This window comes from Drosophila guanche, unplaced genomic scaffold (genome assembly GCF_900245975.1).
Source record: "Drosophila guanche unplaced genomic scaffold, DGUA_6, whole genome shotgun sequence".
NCBI lineage: Eukaryota > Metazoa > Arthropoda > Insecta > Diptera > Drosophilidae > Drosophila > Drosophila guanche.
Genome location: NW_022995751.1, coordinates 4,738,867 through 4,754,594, shown reverse-complemented (window position 1 = coordinate 4,754,594; position 15,728 = coordinate 4,738,867). Strand labels below are relative to the sequence as shown.

At 37.2% G+C, this 15,728-nt stretch overlaps 3 protein-coding genes across 10 annotated transcripts in view; 1 reads left to right on the top strand and 2 right to left on the bottom strand.

Moving 5' to 3' along the window:
* Window positions 1-5,731, top strand: part of LOC117586883 (protein boule) — a 29,597-nt gene extending 23,866 nt beyond the window's left edge. For 3 of the 8 annotated variants that reach the window (XM_034277210.1, XM_034277209.1, XM_034277212.1), the window contains 3 exons: window positions 138-229; window positions 295-331; window positions 5,531-5,731. In XM_034277210.1, the coding sequence (XP_034133101.1) occupies window positions 138-229; window positions 295-331; window positions 5,531-5,694 (293 nt within the window). In that variant the 3' untranslated portion in view covers window positions 5,695-5,731. Of the gene's footprint in view, window positions 1-137; window positions 230-294; window positions 332-519; window positions 3,096-5,530 lie in introns of those variants that run through there. The other 5 variants (XM_034277213.1, XM_034277211.1, XM_034277214.1 and 2 more) reach the window with 4 other exon arrangements.
* A 5,465-nt stretch (window positions 5,732-11,196) lies between these two features.
* On the bottom strand, window positions 11,197-11,959 carry LOC117586887. Its single transcript, XM_034277221.1, has one exon. The coding sequence runs from the start codon at window positions 11,787-11,789 to the stop codon at window positions 11,577-11,579; it is 213 nt and encodes a 70-aa protein (XP_034133112.1). The 5' UTR covers window positions 11,790-11,959; the 3' UTR covers window positions 11,197-11,576.
* A 1,944-nt stretch (window positions 11,960-13,903) lies between these two features.
* Window positions 13,904-15,421, bottom strand: LOC117586879. Its single transcript, XM_034277181.1, has 4 exons — window positions 15,151-15,421; window positions 14,706-14,816; window positions 14,224-14,646; window positions 13,904-14,162 (listed from the first exon to the last, which is right to left on the bottom strand). Exons 1-4 carry the CDS (start codon window positions 15,331-15,333, stop codon window positions 14,010-14,012), a joined length of 870 nt encoding a protein of 289 aa, XP_034133072.1. The 5' UTR covers window positions 15,334-15,421; the 3' UTR covers window positions 13,904-14,009.
* Window positions 15,422-15,728: the final 307 nt, after the last annotated feature.

Below are 15,728 nucleotides of genomic sequence, written 5' to 3'. Positions count from 1 at the left end.
TTTTTGTTCTTTTTTCTATATATTTCATATAAATCTCTTTCTATTTAATCGACAAAACAACAATCTACTACTCGTACAACATTCAACAAATAAACCAACCATCATCAATGTGTGGGGAACAATTTAACCAACTTTAGTTACTGACTTTACAGCCGCTGGAGTGCCAGCCATCTACCCACCTTCAGCCATGCAATATCAGCCATTCTATCAGTACTACAGTGTGCCAATGGTAAGTTAATTACATCAAACCTCACAGTGTTGTATAATGATATTATTTTCAATATAATTTTACAGCAGAATGTACCCACCATTTGGCCTCAGAACTATCAAGGTGAGTGTTGAATCTACATAGAGCTATGTACAAATGTATCTCTTGCCTTGTTCTGTCGTTTTGTCGTAGTTTTTTACACCAATATCTCTCGGTATATGCTTTCTTTTCTTTCATTATTTCTTGGCTGCACCACCAAACCTCCAACCACCTCCTACAACAACCACCACAAAAATATAAAAATAAATTAGGTTAAACCCTAAAAAGATACATAAAAGTAAAGCAATTTTCGTAGTCGCCAATTTTTCGTTGAGAGCTGCCCTGCAAAAATAATAAAACAAAAACAACCATACGAACAACAACTGCACGTGAAACTGCAATTACAACAACCAACTACAACAAGAGCAATCTGACTTCTGAAGATTCAACAAAAACATCTACAACTACAACAACAACAACAACAATTTCTACAACAGAACTCCTGCCCCTCTGACGCAGCCGCAGCAGCAGCAGCAGCCGCCGCACTTCTAGTTTTTAATTTTAGTTTATGATTTAATTTACAATTTAAAATTATGTTTTAAGCTCTTGGCTCTTTAGTTTATTCAGCTATTGACTGTACTGTGTAATGTAAATTAGTTGAATGCCATGTCCACCATCACATATGTATATGAACAACAAAAAGTAGCGAAAAGAAAAGTGCCGAGTGGTGTGCACCACAACAGACTTCCTATAAAACAGATGTATGTTTTTTTGTTAGTAATTTATAACTATCACTTTTTTTTCGGTTTTGCTTGCTGTATATATCCAAGATACAATATATAGCGGAGAATGTTCTCTGTAAATAGTAGTAGTCGCGCACTCATAGAACTATACATACCTACTATCTTTTACAACTGATAAACATATATATCTACCATAGTGGAGATACATACATAGATGTATATGTATTGCCTGAAAAAGCGAAACGACTTTGAAGCCAATTTCTTGATTATTTTGTAGGAATTTATCCATGTTAACTTTTGAGAGAGGATGCAGACAGCCAGTGAGAGAGAAAGCAACAATAGGTGATGCTACTACTACTACTACAACAACAAACTACAACTACATCCACAAGAACAACAACAACAACAACAACAGCAACAAAAGTAAACTACAACAAAAGCATCAAATAGAGTTTAACACACACAAATACACTACACCCATGCATACACAACAGCTGCAATTTCGCAAAATTTTTAGTCAAAGGAGAAAGAGAATCATATTGGAAGGAAGTGAAGGAGAAGCTCTTCATACACACAGACACACACACACACACACACACACACAGCGACAGAGCCAGAGAAGCAGAAGGGAAAATCATTTCTCCGATGGGGAAATATGTGTAAATTAAGCTGCTTATGCTTTTAAAGGTACAACTACTGTATGCGTGTGCAGGTAGGGTCTGTCCGCCAGTGTGCTTGTGTGTCTGTGTGCTGGAGATGGAATTTGTTGGTGCAAACATTTATGATGGGCAATTAGTGGAGAGCAAGAACGAGTAGAACAGAGTGGGGCTTACTGACAAACTGCACTACCGGAAAATGCTACTGGGAAATACACTGAAATTCCCCTAAACGGACAGCGGACAGTTCCCAAAAACTAAAGATAAATAGTGTATGTCCAGCTGTGCAGGGGGGAATTGTAGAGAGGCAAGTTGAACACTTGAACAATATTTAAAAGCTATACTATAAATATAATATGGATATGATACTTACTATATACATAACTGGATTATACAGAGGCAGCAAATGTGAAAAGTACGCACGCACACAACACACAGAAACACCCACACACACACCGACACACAAAATATATACTATAGATAATAACGGAATACAAAATTGCATACATAAATACAGATATAGGATATATATTAACGATATATGGTAGCTAAGAGAAGAGAAGTGAAGATGGCAGGGCAGCGATCGAAGATTAAAGACATAAAATTATGCATAAATTAATTTATATAAATATATACATACAATACACAACATATATACAATATAATGAAAAAATAACTGTAACTCGTAACTGTAACTGTAAACTGGTATACTGTTATACACAGTCATACATGCATACACATACAGCGATACAAAGCAAAAAGATGATGAGAAGAAAGGGAAGTGGATTAAGGAAATGAATTAGCAAAGTAGACGACGGACAAAGTCAAAGCAAAAGCTACGCACACACTAACACACAAACAAACACACACACACACACACAGAAGAGGGAGAGACACCACCCTTCTCTCTCATCGATCAAAACACTTTCTTGCAAAAGAAAAAACTGAACGAAAAACAAACCTTAGTCTAAACGAAAAACAAAAACAAAAACAAAAAATAAAACAAAATATACCATTCATACTATACATATATACTAAAAATGCAAGAGACATGAAAATGTTAGATCTAGTTACATAAGCCAAGCAAAAAGTGAACTAAAAAACGATGAAGCGAAAAGTGAGTGGAAAATAGAGGAAAAAAAAAATAGAAGAACACACTATACAATAAAGATATTCAAAATATGATGCGAAAAACGTACACAGAACGCTCACATATACCACATACATATATATCATGTATGTATGTATGTGTGCGAGACGACATATACATACTCGTATAGAGAGACTATTAAAAAGCTAAACTCAAAGCTCTAGCAAAATGGAAAAATAAAAACATAAAAAACGATAAGTAAATAGTTAAAAAAAAAACAAAAACTCAAGCAATACATAGACACTCATAGGTGTGTGTTACACAAGAATATAGTTAAATATATATATATAAAAAAAAATCGAAGAGTAAATAATAATTTAACAGCAATTTATAATAATAATAAAAAGAAAGAAAGGAAAGAAGTAAAGTGAATACTAATGTACATCAAGCAAAATGCGAAATCTGCAAGAATGTTGTTTTATCATCTCTGTTTTTTCTACCGTACATTCAATACTTACATACCCAAGAGTAAACGTAACATAACAAATTCTGTTGTATTGTTATGACGATGATGATGATGAATCAAAAACAGGAATGTCTGAATGTTTGTTAACCAAAAAATTGTTTAAATACGAATCGGAGTAGGGCAACATTTTCGGGGGCAGAATGTAGTGATAGCGGGGAGGCTGGTGAGGCGACTGGCGGGCGAGAATTCCATTCAAAATTGGTGCATAATTTGGCTGAAATTCGAAATAAAAATATTCATATATTATATATACTCGTGTGCGTGTGCGTGTGTGTATGCCTTATTGAACGAAAAACCATGAAATTATTTGCCCCTATTGTAAAGAACATAATAAACAAGAGAACCCAGAGGTTTCAAAAATACCTGCTAAATAACAACAACAACCAGAGGTCGCCCGAGGAGTCGCCACAGAAAGCAAGCAACCAACCACCAGCAGGCATACAATAGAGAAACCCTCACAGAGAGTCAGTCGACACACGCTGCCTGCCACCGCAAATGCAACTAAACTTTCGATTCAATAAATTGTTGAGAAATTTTTACTAAATTGTTAAATAGTTAAATACAAAACGAAACATTTTTAAATCGAATCGTAACAATAATTAGGCATCACACGACGTTGTCGAAAAGCAAAGCAAAGGCTTTGCGCGAAAGCAAAACCCCAAACAAAATGTAACGAAATGGAAAGCAATAATTCAGAAGACAGGCTCTAGTTAAAAACTACTGAAAAAAACAAGTCGAAGAAGCAACATAGAAACCACCAAGCAGGAGAAGAGCAAGGAGTACTTACATATATGTCAGTCAATAGGGATATTATTTAGTTGGAGAAGAACGTTCGCCCGCACAACAAAATGAAACGATGATACAATACACACGACACGATACTCAAGTCGAATACGAGAATAGGTTCTCATTGCTGGGGGTCGGGGCAGAACGATTGAACTGAAGAACTAGCAGAAGGAACTATATATAAAATTTCATAACTTGTTTCGCGTTCAAGTGTTTTGATTCACCATCCCAGCAATATCTTATCTTCCGCAGACTAATCGTTCAAGATCAGATCATAACTAAAGTAAAAATCCAAGGCATAACTTAAGTATATACGTGATATTTTGAAAAAGCGAGAATTCATAAATTGTTTAGGTTTAAAACAATATTAAAATATATTATATATACAGATATATATACATATAATATACATAAAACCATAATGATTAAATTAATTAAACAAACGAATGAATGAACATTTTTGCTGACAAAAAAACATAAAACAAACATACAAAAAACGAAAGAAAAACCAAAACAGAAGTGAGGAAATGTTTGTAAACTCAATTTAATGTACGACTTGAATGAGAGAACACGGAAGACAGGAGGGAAGGAGAGGAAGGCAGTTCTTATGTTTTTACTGAGCAGCAGAGAGAGCAGATTGTCCCATCGTAAAAATCTATTTAGTTTATATATAGTGAATATTTATATTATATATAGTGAATATTTATATTATATATACATACATATATGTATATATATGTATATCTAGATATATAATGAAATGAACAAATGGCAAACAAAAATAGCAATTAGAAAAACGTCAAAGGAAACGTGAAAGAAAGAAGAATTATATATATATACAATACATATATATAATAGCGCAAAGAATACAATATATATATATATATATATTTTAACGAATGAATTGAAATGAAAGATCAACTGATTAAGTGCAGCTCAAGTAAAGAGCACCACACACACAACACACACTCTACACCACGACACACACATGTTTTTAGACTAAGTACCTACCTACCTAAATGATACAGACATATATCGTAATATGTACTACATATATGAGGGATCATACGAGGCGTTAGGTTGGGGAAAATGTCGGAAATGAGTTTGTACTACTTACGATAGATATGTTTAACGATGCTATCCCCATGATCATCACACAAGAGTAATACAAAAAAAGAAAACAAAAAGAATACATATTTAACGACACAACCACACACACACACACACACACACCCCTCCAAACACACACATACTAACAATAAAGCAACAGCTACTTAATAATTTTAGCAAAATGCAAAACACAAAAAAATACAAACAAATATGAAAAGAAAATACTAAAATTGCAAAAAAAAATCCATTTTGTCAATCAATTTTATTCGCTTTTTGGTTGGTTCTTATATGCTTATTTTTCAGTTTTTTTAAACCAGCAATCCTCCCTCTGCTCCTTTCCCATCCATCCATTTATGAAAATATCCCCCATAGAGAACCATCCACCTCCAATATCGCAAATGGCATCGCAGCAGCAGCAGCCGCACCAGAACCAACACCAGCAGCAGATGCTGCACCCCCAGCAGCAATCGAACGCCAACTGGATGGAGTTTGACGATCTCAATATCAATCTGAACAACTGCGGGCCCCGCCTTTAGGGTAGTCGCTTGTGCGGGGGTGATCGGATGAAACAGAGAAAAACGAACAAAAAAATTATCTAAATCAAAACTCGAAAAAAAGAAAATTATAAAGTAAAAACTCAAAGAAAAAAACTGAACATCTCGAGCCGAGCTCCGCGGAGAAGGATTGGCCGAAAAATATGAACCTTATCCGGAATTGGGCTCCAGGACGGAGCACAGAATAGAGGATATCTTTCGAGCCGCATAAAACCCAAAAAAAATGTTATTGTTCTATAATTTTCAACTTTAACACCCATCACCCATCAACCACCCAGCCACCCAAAAACCAAGTTTTTAGTTAATGTGTTATTTAGTTTCTGTGTTTAAAATTGTTTTTTCTTTGTTTTTGTTTAGTTTTTATCACAATTTTATTCCTGGGCTGCACCTGGAGCAGAGAGCGAATTAAAGATCAAGCGAGGGAATCCAATAGCAACGTCGTTTCCCCAAACGGTAGAAACACAGACACAAAGCAAAATCTTTCGAACCCAAATGCAAAACCGAAGCATATCCATTACTTCCTTCAAAATTTCAATGTTAGCATATCAACCACAGACAGGCTTTCAATCCACCCGATGATCTCAGCTCTCGCAACGCTTTAGTGGCACAGCAACCAAATTCCAAATCACAAATTAACATTAGCAAAAAAAAAATAGGTTTTGGGCTAATATTAAAGATTAATTAATTGTTCTGCGGATTATCCTTGGATTTTTCCGTTTTCCTTTCCAAATTTGAAATGTTCTTTGAACCAATTAATTATGTTCTTCACTTTCTGGTTTAAATCTTGTCTTGACTAAATTTGTGTTTAATTTTCTTCCAAATTCAAATGTGTCAGTCACTTGTATCAGTCTTGTATTGAGAGTTAATTAAAAAATAGTCCAAAACAAAAATACCAGCTATTATTTCTTACTTACTTATCGTTTATCGTTTATTTATTACATTTTTGAAGACGTGTAGCATACTTTACAGATGCTTCTGAATACCTGCAAAAGAAAATGCAAAATCAGCAACGAATCTTTCAGTAGCATGACACAGTCGACACAGACGATAGACGGGAGGGAGCAGAGCCCAGCAAACGCTTAAAGATGCTTCAATATGATGACGATATGAAATAGTTGAATTAAACGGTTGTGTCAAATTAGCTCTAAATAATCTCGACATTAGACTTGTCTAAAATCTCTAAATGTAGTTCAATTATAATTGGTTTGCTAACTCCTATCTCTCACTACCGTGTGTGTGTATCTTTAAGCTTCCCGTGTCCGATCGTGGCGAAGCTATAAACTAATACTTAAAATAATCTATAAAGGAAAACATACACCTAGATGATGATTCGTATATACAACAATATATATATATATATACATATACATATACATATAATTAAATGTACAAGAACAATATCTCAATGGCGTCTCAACACAAAACCGAAACCAAATTACATACAAGAATATTTACGGAGCGGAGGAGATTTAAAACCGAAATGGTCAGTCATAACATGGATATTAAAAAAATAACATTTTTACATAAGAAAAATGCATTTTTTAACAAACGTCTACGTGTGAATTGAATAAAACCTTATATGTGTATACACGCATATATATATTATATATATATACATTTTATTAAATATATATATATACATATATATATGTATATGTAACGTCGAGCAGCAATTTTTTATAACAAGCAGCGGCCCTGCAGCAACGGCAAACGGCTACGGCACCAGCAACGGGAATGAGATGGAAGCGGAAACGGAAATAGAGCAACCCCGACTCAAGTGTGTCCTTCGAAAAAAACGCGCCTGCACATGTGCATGTGTGCATATGCTTCGCCTTTTGCCCCCTGCTGTACACCGTGTGTGTGCGTTAAAACGTTTTTGAAGTAAAATTTAATTTACACAAGACTGACGCTAAAAATATAACTAAGAATATTAAAAGTGTACTAACCGTTTACGAATTTTTCAAATGCCGCACACGGAGTAATGGTGGGCGGTGCGGAGGGCCAGCCATCGGGCATCGACGAAACGGTCAAGGGTCGGGCGGGTTGTGCCGTTAGCGGGGTGGGTGGGGCGCCGATTTGTATATGGTTATATTATATTAAACTTAATAAATGGAAAACCTGAGATATATATTTATATTTACAATAAAGAAAAAAAAATCCAAAACGTAAAACACAAAAATATAAATTATGAAAATTACAAAAAACAAAAAAAATATATATAAATAAAACAAGTAACTTAAAAAGCAAAATTAATGGTAAATAACAAAATATACAGTGTTATTTTTATTTTTATGATATTGTACTTACATTAGAATAAAGATAACGGCGCAGCAATAATAAGAACAAAATTAATTAGAAAACAGAAACAGAAAAAAATAGACAGCAAAAATATCCACAAGAATATGTGATGTGTGATGATGAATATTGTGTGTAAAGCAAACACACAAAATGATAAAAATGAATGAAAGTGTCCCATAAAAATCCCAAAAGCAAGATGCAAAGATAAGAGTGTTATAGATATGATTTTGGGATTCAGGCAGCATGGAAGATTATTACAAAATTAGTTTCAGTAAATACTAGAATGGTAGGGGACGAGCCTAAGATACAATAAACGTGCAACGAAATCTTTTAGATTAAACAAGGAATAACCTTAACCCACACACACACATAGGTGCATTAAATAGCCAGAGCTGTACTCCACAATCCAACCGATATATAACGATTGGAGTGGATAGCGTTAATTCGTTAGTTCGGTTGAAGTTACCATTATCCCAGAGTCACCACCATAACCACCACCAAATCTTTTTTGGATCATTGTTGTCAGCAAAAGAGTTTTTCGAACATACTTTATACAATGCAAAAGCAAAAGCATAAGCAATTTCTAGAGCGAGATTTCGATCCGATCTGTATGTAGAGGCAAAACATGGCAAATGGTGAAAAGCAAAGAACAAACAAAAGGGTTTTTCTATCAATGTTGAAATGAAAGCGAGTGTTTTAGGAAATATTTAACCATATATACAACCATATATATTGTATTGTATTGTATTGTAGCTAAAATGGTTTCATGTAAACGAAATTGTTGAGTATTTTTAGTCACGGTAGAGAATCGATGTAAACGAAACACAGACACAAAAGAACACAAACAACTGAAGAATTTACAACAATTGTGAGATGATATTTTATGGAGTTCTTTTGGAAATCTTCTCGGTTACACTTTTATGGTTTTCTTCAAATTTGTATATATTTTTGCGCAGAATTTCGCTGATTGCCTTCTGCTGACAAAACTGTGTCCATTAAATCCCCGTTTCATTGATTTAAGTTGGCCAATAAACCCCACAAAAAAAAACCCCTCTAAGATGCAAAAATAAAACGAAATAAATGCCGAAATTCTGTTGCAAAGTATACATACAAAATCGCATGTCTGAATGTGTGTAAAATTATCTAAATTAAATCCAAGTGCATTTCAAGTGCTGCACATTGTGAGAATCTGTGCTGAAGCTGATGAAGAAACAGGAGACAGGAGATAGGAGTCATTGTGTGCTTGCCACAAGAGATACACATCTGTAGAGATACCAATACCGAGATACCGATATAGACAGCGATATATAGATACCGATAAACCTACATACATATTTTAAGCCAATTAAAGCGCCCACGTGAACGAGGGATAAGAATTACAAATATAAAAAAACAAACAAAAAATAGCAAAGATTAGCTGAAGAGTAATGCAAAATACTCGTGAATACTAGAGAAATTATACTTTTAGCTAAACTCAAAATGGAAAACTTACAAAAAATGTATCCAAATTCTTCCGTAAATGAAAAACATTTCTAGCAAAACAATTTACCATGCATAAGAGTCTATATATATACATATAAAGTATACTATATACTATACTGAGCAGCATAATAGTAGAGTCAAAGTCAAGGAAATACGTAAAACATATGAGACACTAAAAAACGAACACACCCCAACCCAAACCCAACACCCGAAAACAACACAAAAGGAATTACAGATCAAGCAAACGACAAATGATATCAGCCAGAAGCAGAACAAAGCATAGAAAGAGGAGGCTATAGGTAGTAGAAAGAGACAGATAGGGGTAGAAGATAATGGCAGAATCGAACTACTGATCTCTAATGTGTGCTCTATGCTGAAAGAGAGGCAGAGCTAGAGATGGAGAAGCAAGCAGAACACACACAAAAAGTATTACAATTTTGAGCTGCAATATTTTTTAATCAAAAAACGAAGCGAAGGTTTAATGAAAGTAAAAATAAATATAAAGATAATAATTAATATATATTTTTCTCTTTTGAGATAAACGAAAAACGAATACTGTTTTTGATGTGAATTGAGTTAGGAAAAACAAATTTAAAATAAACAAAAAGAGATCATAAAACAGTAAAACATATTCCGAAAAGTATCAAAAAAAGAAAACAAACGAAACCAAAGCTATAGCTAAGGAAATGCACAAAATTTTGTGTGTATTTTTTTCGGTTTTATTCATGTGTGTAAAACTTCCGTGTGAACAAAAAACAAAACAAAAAGAAAAAGAAAACCAAAACTACACTACACTACAAAAGCAAAGCCAGACACTAAGCCCAACTGAAATTGTCAAATATGAATAAATATATAAAGTCTATATGGAATATATATTTAGATAACAATATATATATATACATATATATTATATACATATGTACATGTGTGCAACTTATTCAGATCCATCAAAGTACGATGCAGCAAAGGAAAGAAGTCTCTATATATATTTAGTAAATTATAACAAAGGAAAGTAAAAAAAATGATTACGTAGTACAACGGCAAGCGAAATAAAAAGTATAAAGAAAAAACATATAAGAAAACGAAACAGAAACACGAAATCGCGAAAAATCGGGGAAGAAGATAAAGTCGAAAATGCAAAAAAAAAAACCTAAAAACAAATGAAGAATAGCATAAAAAAATAATTATTTATAAAGGCTGTAATTTTAAGTAAAGAACAACCCGATAAATATAAACACGATAGTGGAAGGTAAGGGGAAACCAAACGAAAAGCGAAACAAAATTTAACGTAAACATATTTCACCCACAAAGCAAATTATATTAACTAAATCTGAATGGTAAGACAAGAGAGAAATACTATAAAACTTAAGTACGAACGATATCTAAAACGAAATTATAAACCTAAAAGAAAAACGTATATAAAATAATTACATACAAAACGAAAACAAAAAAATGAAGTAAAGCATAAACGTAAAAGCAGAAAAAAAACCACAAAAAAATTATATATACATATACGAGAACTCAATGTATGTAATAAATATAAAACTAAATAAATAAAATATTTAAAAAATGGAATAAACCGGAAGCTCTGAACGTCTTTCACTTGGATAGTCGCCGCCGATCAGGCCATGGATTGATGTCACGCGATGACGCGCCTGAAAGAGAGCCCCTCTCCCCTCCCTTTGAGCATGAAAAAACATCGTATGGGTTTCTACTATCTATAAACTAGAATGCATTTTATTTAATCTTTGTTGTGCTTTTTTTGTAATGCCAAGGTACATGAATAGCCGTAGCCACGCGGCGGCCCCTGCCACTGGGGAGACATCGCACTGGGATTCGTTTTGGTTTTGCTCTAGTTCCAGTTCCAGTGACGCTACGTGGCCGGTTTCGTTTACAATTACTACTACACTCACGATAACATTTATCGCTCCACAATACTACAAACACAATAAATACATAGAGTGCAAAATGCAACAACAAAAAATATTATGAATATTTAAAGTGTGTCTGTCGTCGTCTGTCCACACATTAGGAACATGTCAAGGCCGGAACTAAGAGCTATGTGGATGGAGTCGTCCTTCCCTCTACTTGTTGATGAAGCTGTGATTGTGATTCTGCAGCCTCACACTCTTCGGCGCCAGCTGGGAGCGGTCGAATTCGCAGGTCTTGTTGGTCTTCACCATCCGTGGATTGGGTCCCGCGGAGGCTCTCCAGTAGACCGTTTGCACAGCATTCCGTCCGGCAATGTAGCGGGATGATGAGGCAACCAAATGAGGCAATTTATTTGCAGCAGACATTCTGGTGATTTGATGGGATTTGGCGTTGTTCCTTGGTAGCAGCTATCACAGTTGGTATATAGAGAGAGATGTTCTCTATATCAGATTTAGGTTGGGTTTGACGGGGGTATACAGTCTCTCCGCTTTGTTCAATTCATTGGCGCGCACGGTTCGTTTCTGTGGCTCTAGTCGCTGCTGGATCCAGTATTTATAGGAGGAGTCTGCTGTTCGCTTATCGCACCATTTGTGTGTTTGGGCATTTGCTTCTTTCTAAGTACGAGTAGTTGGTGGCTTATCAGCTGTTCGCTGATGATACTGCTGTTAAAAGGGTTGTTAATTGATTAGCTTATGGCCCAGAGTCAAGCCGAGAGCCACCCACCCGGACAGACCCGGGCCACTATTGCGATGCGTTGCAATAAAATGCAATTGCGACGCATTTTCCATAAAGGGTTTTGTGTTTACCTGTCTGTGGAGTGTTTCAGCTGTATTCTGGTTATAACTAAAGACTCAATCTCGTAAGAATACTTCCCATACGAAGCTCAAAGTCCAAAGATCACAAGATACCGTCTGAATAATTGCGCAATCATACATACTCCATATACCCTAATGACGTAAATCAATGAATATTTATTCTGTATATAATTACTCGTCGAGCTGACACATTTTCGCACAGCTCTCTCATGGCACGAAACAGAGGTCATGTTGTCCCATATACGAGTACGAGTGTATATTAATACTCAAACACATCCTGCCTATTAGATTATGCACTCTAAGATATATTCCAACTAATTGTATGCCTAGTATAGGCTCGGGGTCTTCTCTCTGTAGTGTGTGTTGAGCCCACTAGCATGAGCTCTCGACGTGTGCACGCTCGGTCCTCTTATCAGTCTGCCTTTCAAAACAAAACGTCAGACGGCACCCCCCCTCTGTGAGTATGGGAATGAGTCTAGTTGGGTCTATGACTGCAATCAGCTTGAATGTGTTGTAAAATCCAGCCAAAAGCGTGCGCTCGAAATTAGTTAAATAACAATAACAAATAACAGACGATATGATGATCACATCGCTTGGGCACCCATTGCAAGTTCAAGTTCATTACAGCAAGCCGCCTTCCCAGTCTTATCAACAACCTCCTACCACGTTGTCTCATAGTGCAATTTCTTCGTCATGCTCCAATATCTGGGTCGGGAATCGGGAAAGCAAAGTACATTAATCTTATGGGGGGAACACAATAATATTCCGAAGGAATATTTTGTCGCCAAAAATTTTCCGCTTTCACGCTATCGAAGAGTGTTTTCTATAGCTTGTTTACAATTGTTTTCTTTTTTTGGGCTCTTGCGACTGATAACGCGGTGAGAGTTTGTTCCCATTCAGCTTTTAGCACTTTCTGTGCCAAAAATCACTTATCAACACAGAAGAAAATAAAACAAAATAGAAAACAAAGCCGAGGAAAGATAAGAATATAAATAAAGTAATCGCCAGACTTTGGCTTCTTAGCAGGCGGTGTCGATGTCCATGTCTGAGGAAAATCGCGTGAATTTGTTTGGCCTGTGAAGAAATTTGGAGGCCTATCGTTTTGTATGATTTTATGACATAGATTGCGGGGGGGCCTTACCCTAACAATAAAAGAGATTGTAACCCAAAAGAGCAGAGAATCAGCAGGTGGAATTTCTTTTGCCAGTTGCCGGGCACTGATAAGGTTTTTATTTTAGTTTTTCGGCTTGTGTTGATAGTGTAAAATGCGAACCAATGCTATAATAACCCATAATCGAAATGTAGATTGGCACTGGCATTGACACAGACGTGTGTCACGGTGTTGACCCAATATAAAGAACAAACACCGACAAGTTGTACAAATTTTGGCAAGCAACTTTCATTGCCTACTTTTGGGACTCTATCTTTGGTATGGATAGGGTAAAGGTAGTACCAAAAAAAGTATTCTAACTGGTGGAATTCCCTGCTAGATTGCTAATTGAATTAAGTGTACATACATGTAACGCCTACAACTAACCGAATAACCAACTAATTCCCGCTTAAGTCATCGGATCTGACTGTGGCCCGCGGTAATTGGGTTTAATTGGTACAGACAAGAAGACAGGCAATTAAAGCGGAAGCAAACGCTGTGAACTGTGGCTCGATTGGGTTAGTTTTTGGTCTCTGTATTGCTTAAGTAGTTTACACATAAATTAACATAGTATGGCTGGACTCATTAAATACGATTGCTGCTGCCGGCAACGATTGACCTCACTGGCAGCGAGCGCGAACCCAGACGAGCAGAAGCAGCAGGAGCATCGAGATGATGCTGCCACCCAGTTGCCCGCAGCCATTGCAGACCTTTCGAATGGTTTCCGTATAGAGGCCACGGCGTGAGAGAAGGTTACGAATGCTGCGCAGCTCCTAGAAATGATATTAGATTATGGTTTGATACAGACCTAATTGGGAATTCGCTTCAACTTACATCTGCACTGAGTCCCAGGCGATTGCGTGACAACACCACCGTGTAGATGGAGCTCTTCACATCGTTGCCGCAGAATGTCAGCACCAGGTGATCGTTGACCGCTTTGACCACCTGCACGGTGCCCGTGAATTGTGTGTAGGAGTTGAGGGTCACCAGACTGCCGCGTTGATCGCCAATGTTGGACCACTGACCAGGTGTTCGGGTCGTATAGTTGAAAGTGTACTCCAGATTATTGTCACGTTCGCTCCACACCAAACGCAGATAATTCTGCTTGACATGTCCCTGATGATTCGGATAATCGTCCTCGCCCATGTACGAGGGTGTGGTCGGGGTACGTCCGTAGTTGTTTTGGTTGCGGTTGTAGTCCGGGGAGCCATAGCCACCAGCTCCGCCATAGCCGCGATTGTTGAGACTGTTGACCATCTGGGAGAGAGAATTTCGATGAGATTTGAGATGAGATCTCTGGGGGCAGCTACACTTACCTGATCGGTCACGTCAGCCAGGTGTATGATCACGCACGAATCGTACTCGTAGACGCCGGGAAAGTCTTGGCTGTGCACAATGATCTCGCTGCCATACCAGAGGCCCATTATCTATATAGAGACAGATTCTGGTCATTAGTTGTGAGTATACACACACCCATGGAGTGGGAGAGAGAGAGAGAGAGAGCAAATGTAATGTAATGCTGATGGGGGTCATCATTTGTGTGCTATTTGCATTCGACTCTTGCTGTGCGTTCAATTAAATGTCACTACAGTGGGACACAAACGATGCTGGCTGCGACTGCTCACTGCTCACTGCTCCTCCCTCGACATTGGGCCCACATTCGGCGCAAAGGGTTAATTAGAACAAATCAGCAGCAATAATTTCATTAGCCAGCCAGGCATTCCCTCTAATCATTGGGAGTGTTCTCTCCCCCGTCCTCACCTGTTCCAGATCCACCGAATTCTGTGGATTGATGTTCATGCAACGCATTGCCGAATTGATACGCTCCGTTGTGCTGGATCCACCCGGCAAGGTGATGCCATATTGCTCCAGCGCATTGCCGGCTATGTGACACCAGCAGAGGCTGAAGATCAGCCCGTATGCTGCCAGGGATCTGGTGTACATTCTTGTGGATTGGGATGCTCTAGCTGCAATGATGATTGCTGATGATAACCCCACTAGATCGGTGATCTGCACTATCTGAAGTCTCACTACTGACTAAAACAACGGGACTGAGCTTAACCGACAGCTCAGATCGGATGCGCAGCGACACAGAGCCGGAGAGAGAGCTGCAGAGAGAGAGAGAGAGAGCATCTCTCGCGAGAGTGAGAGTGCACGCTTTCAGTGTGGGAGAGAGAAGCACAGAGCACAAAGAGAGCAAGAGAATAGAACTGTACATGTCTGCGCACGCTCTGCTCTGCGTACGTAGCCCAGTAACGGCAAATTGTTATATTAATTAAGTTAATTGTAGCGCTTTTTTCTCCAGGGCTGATCATCCAGCAACGCCCGCACAATGTGAC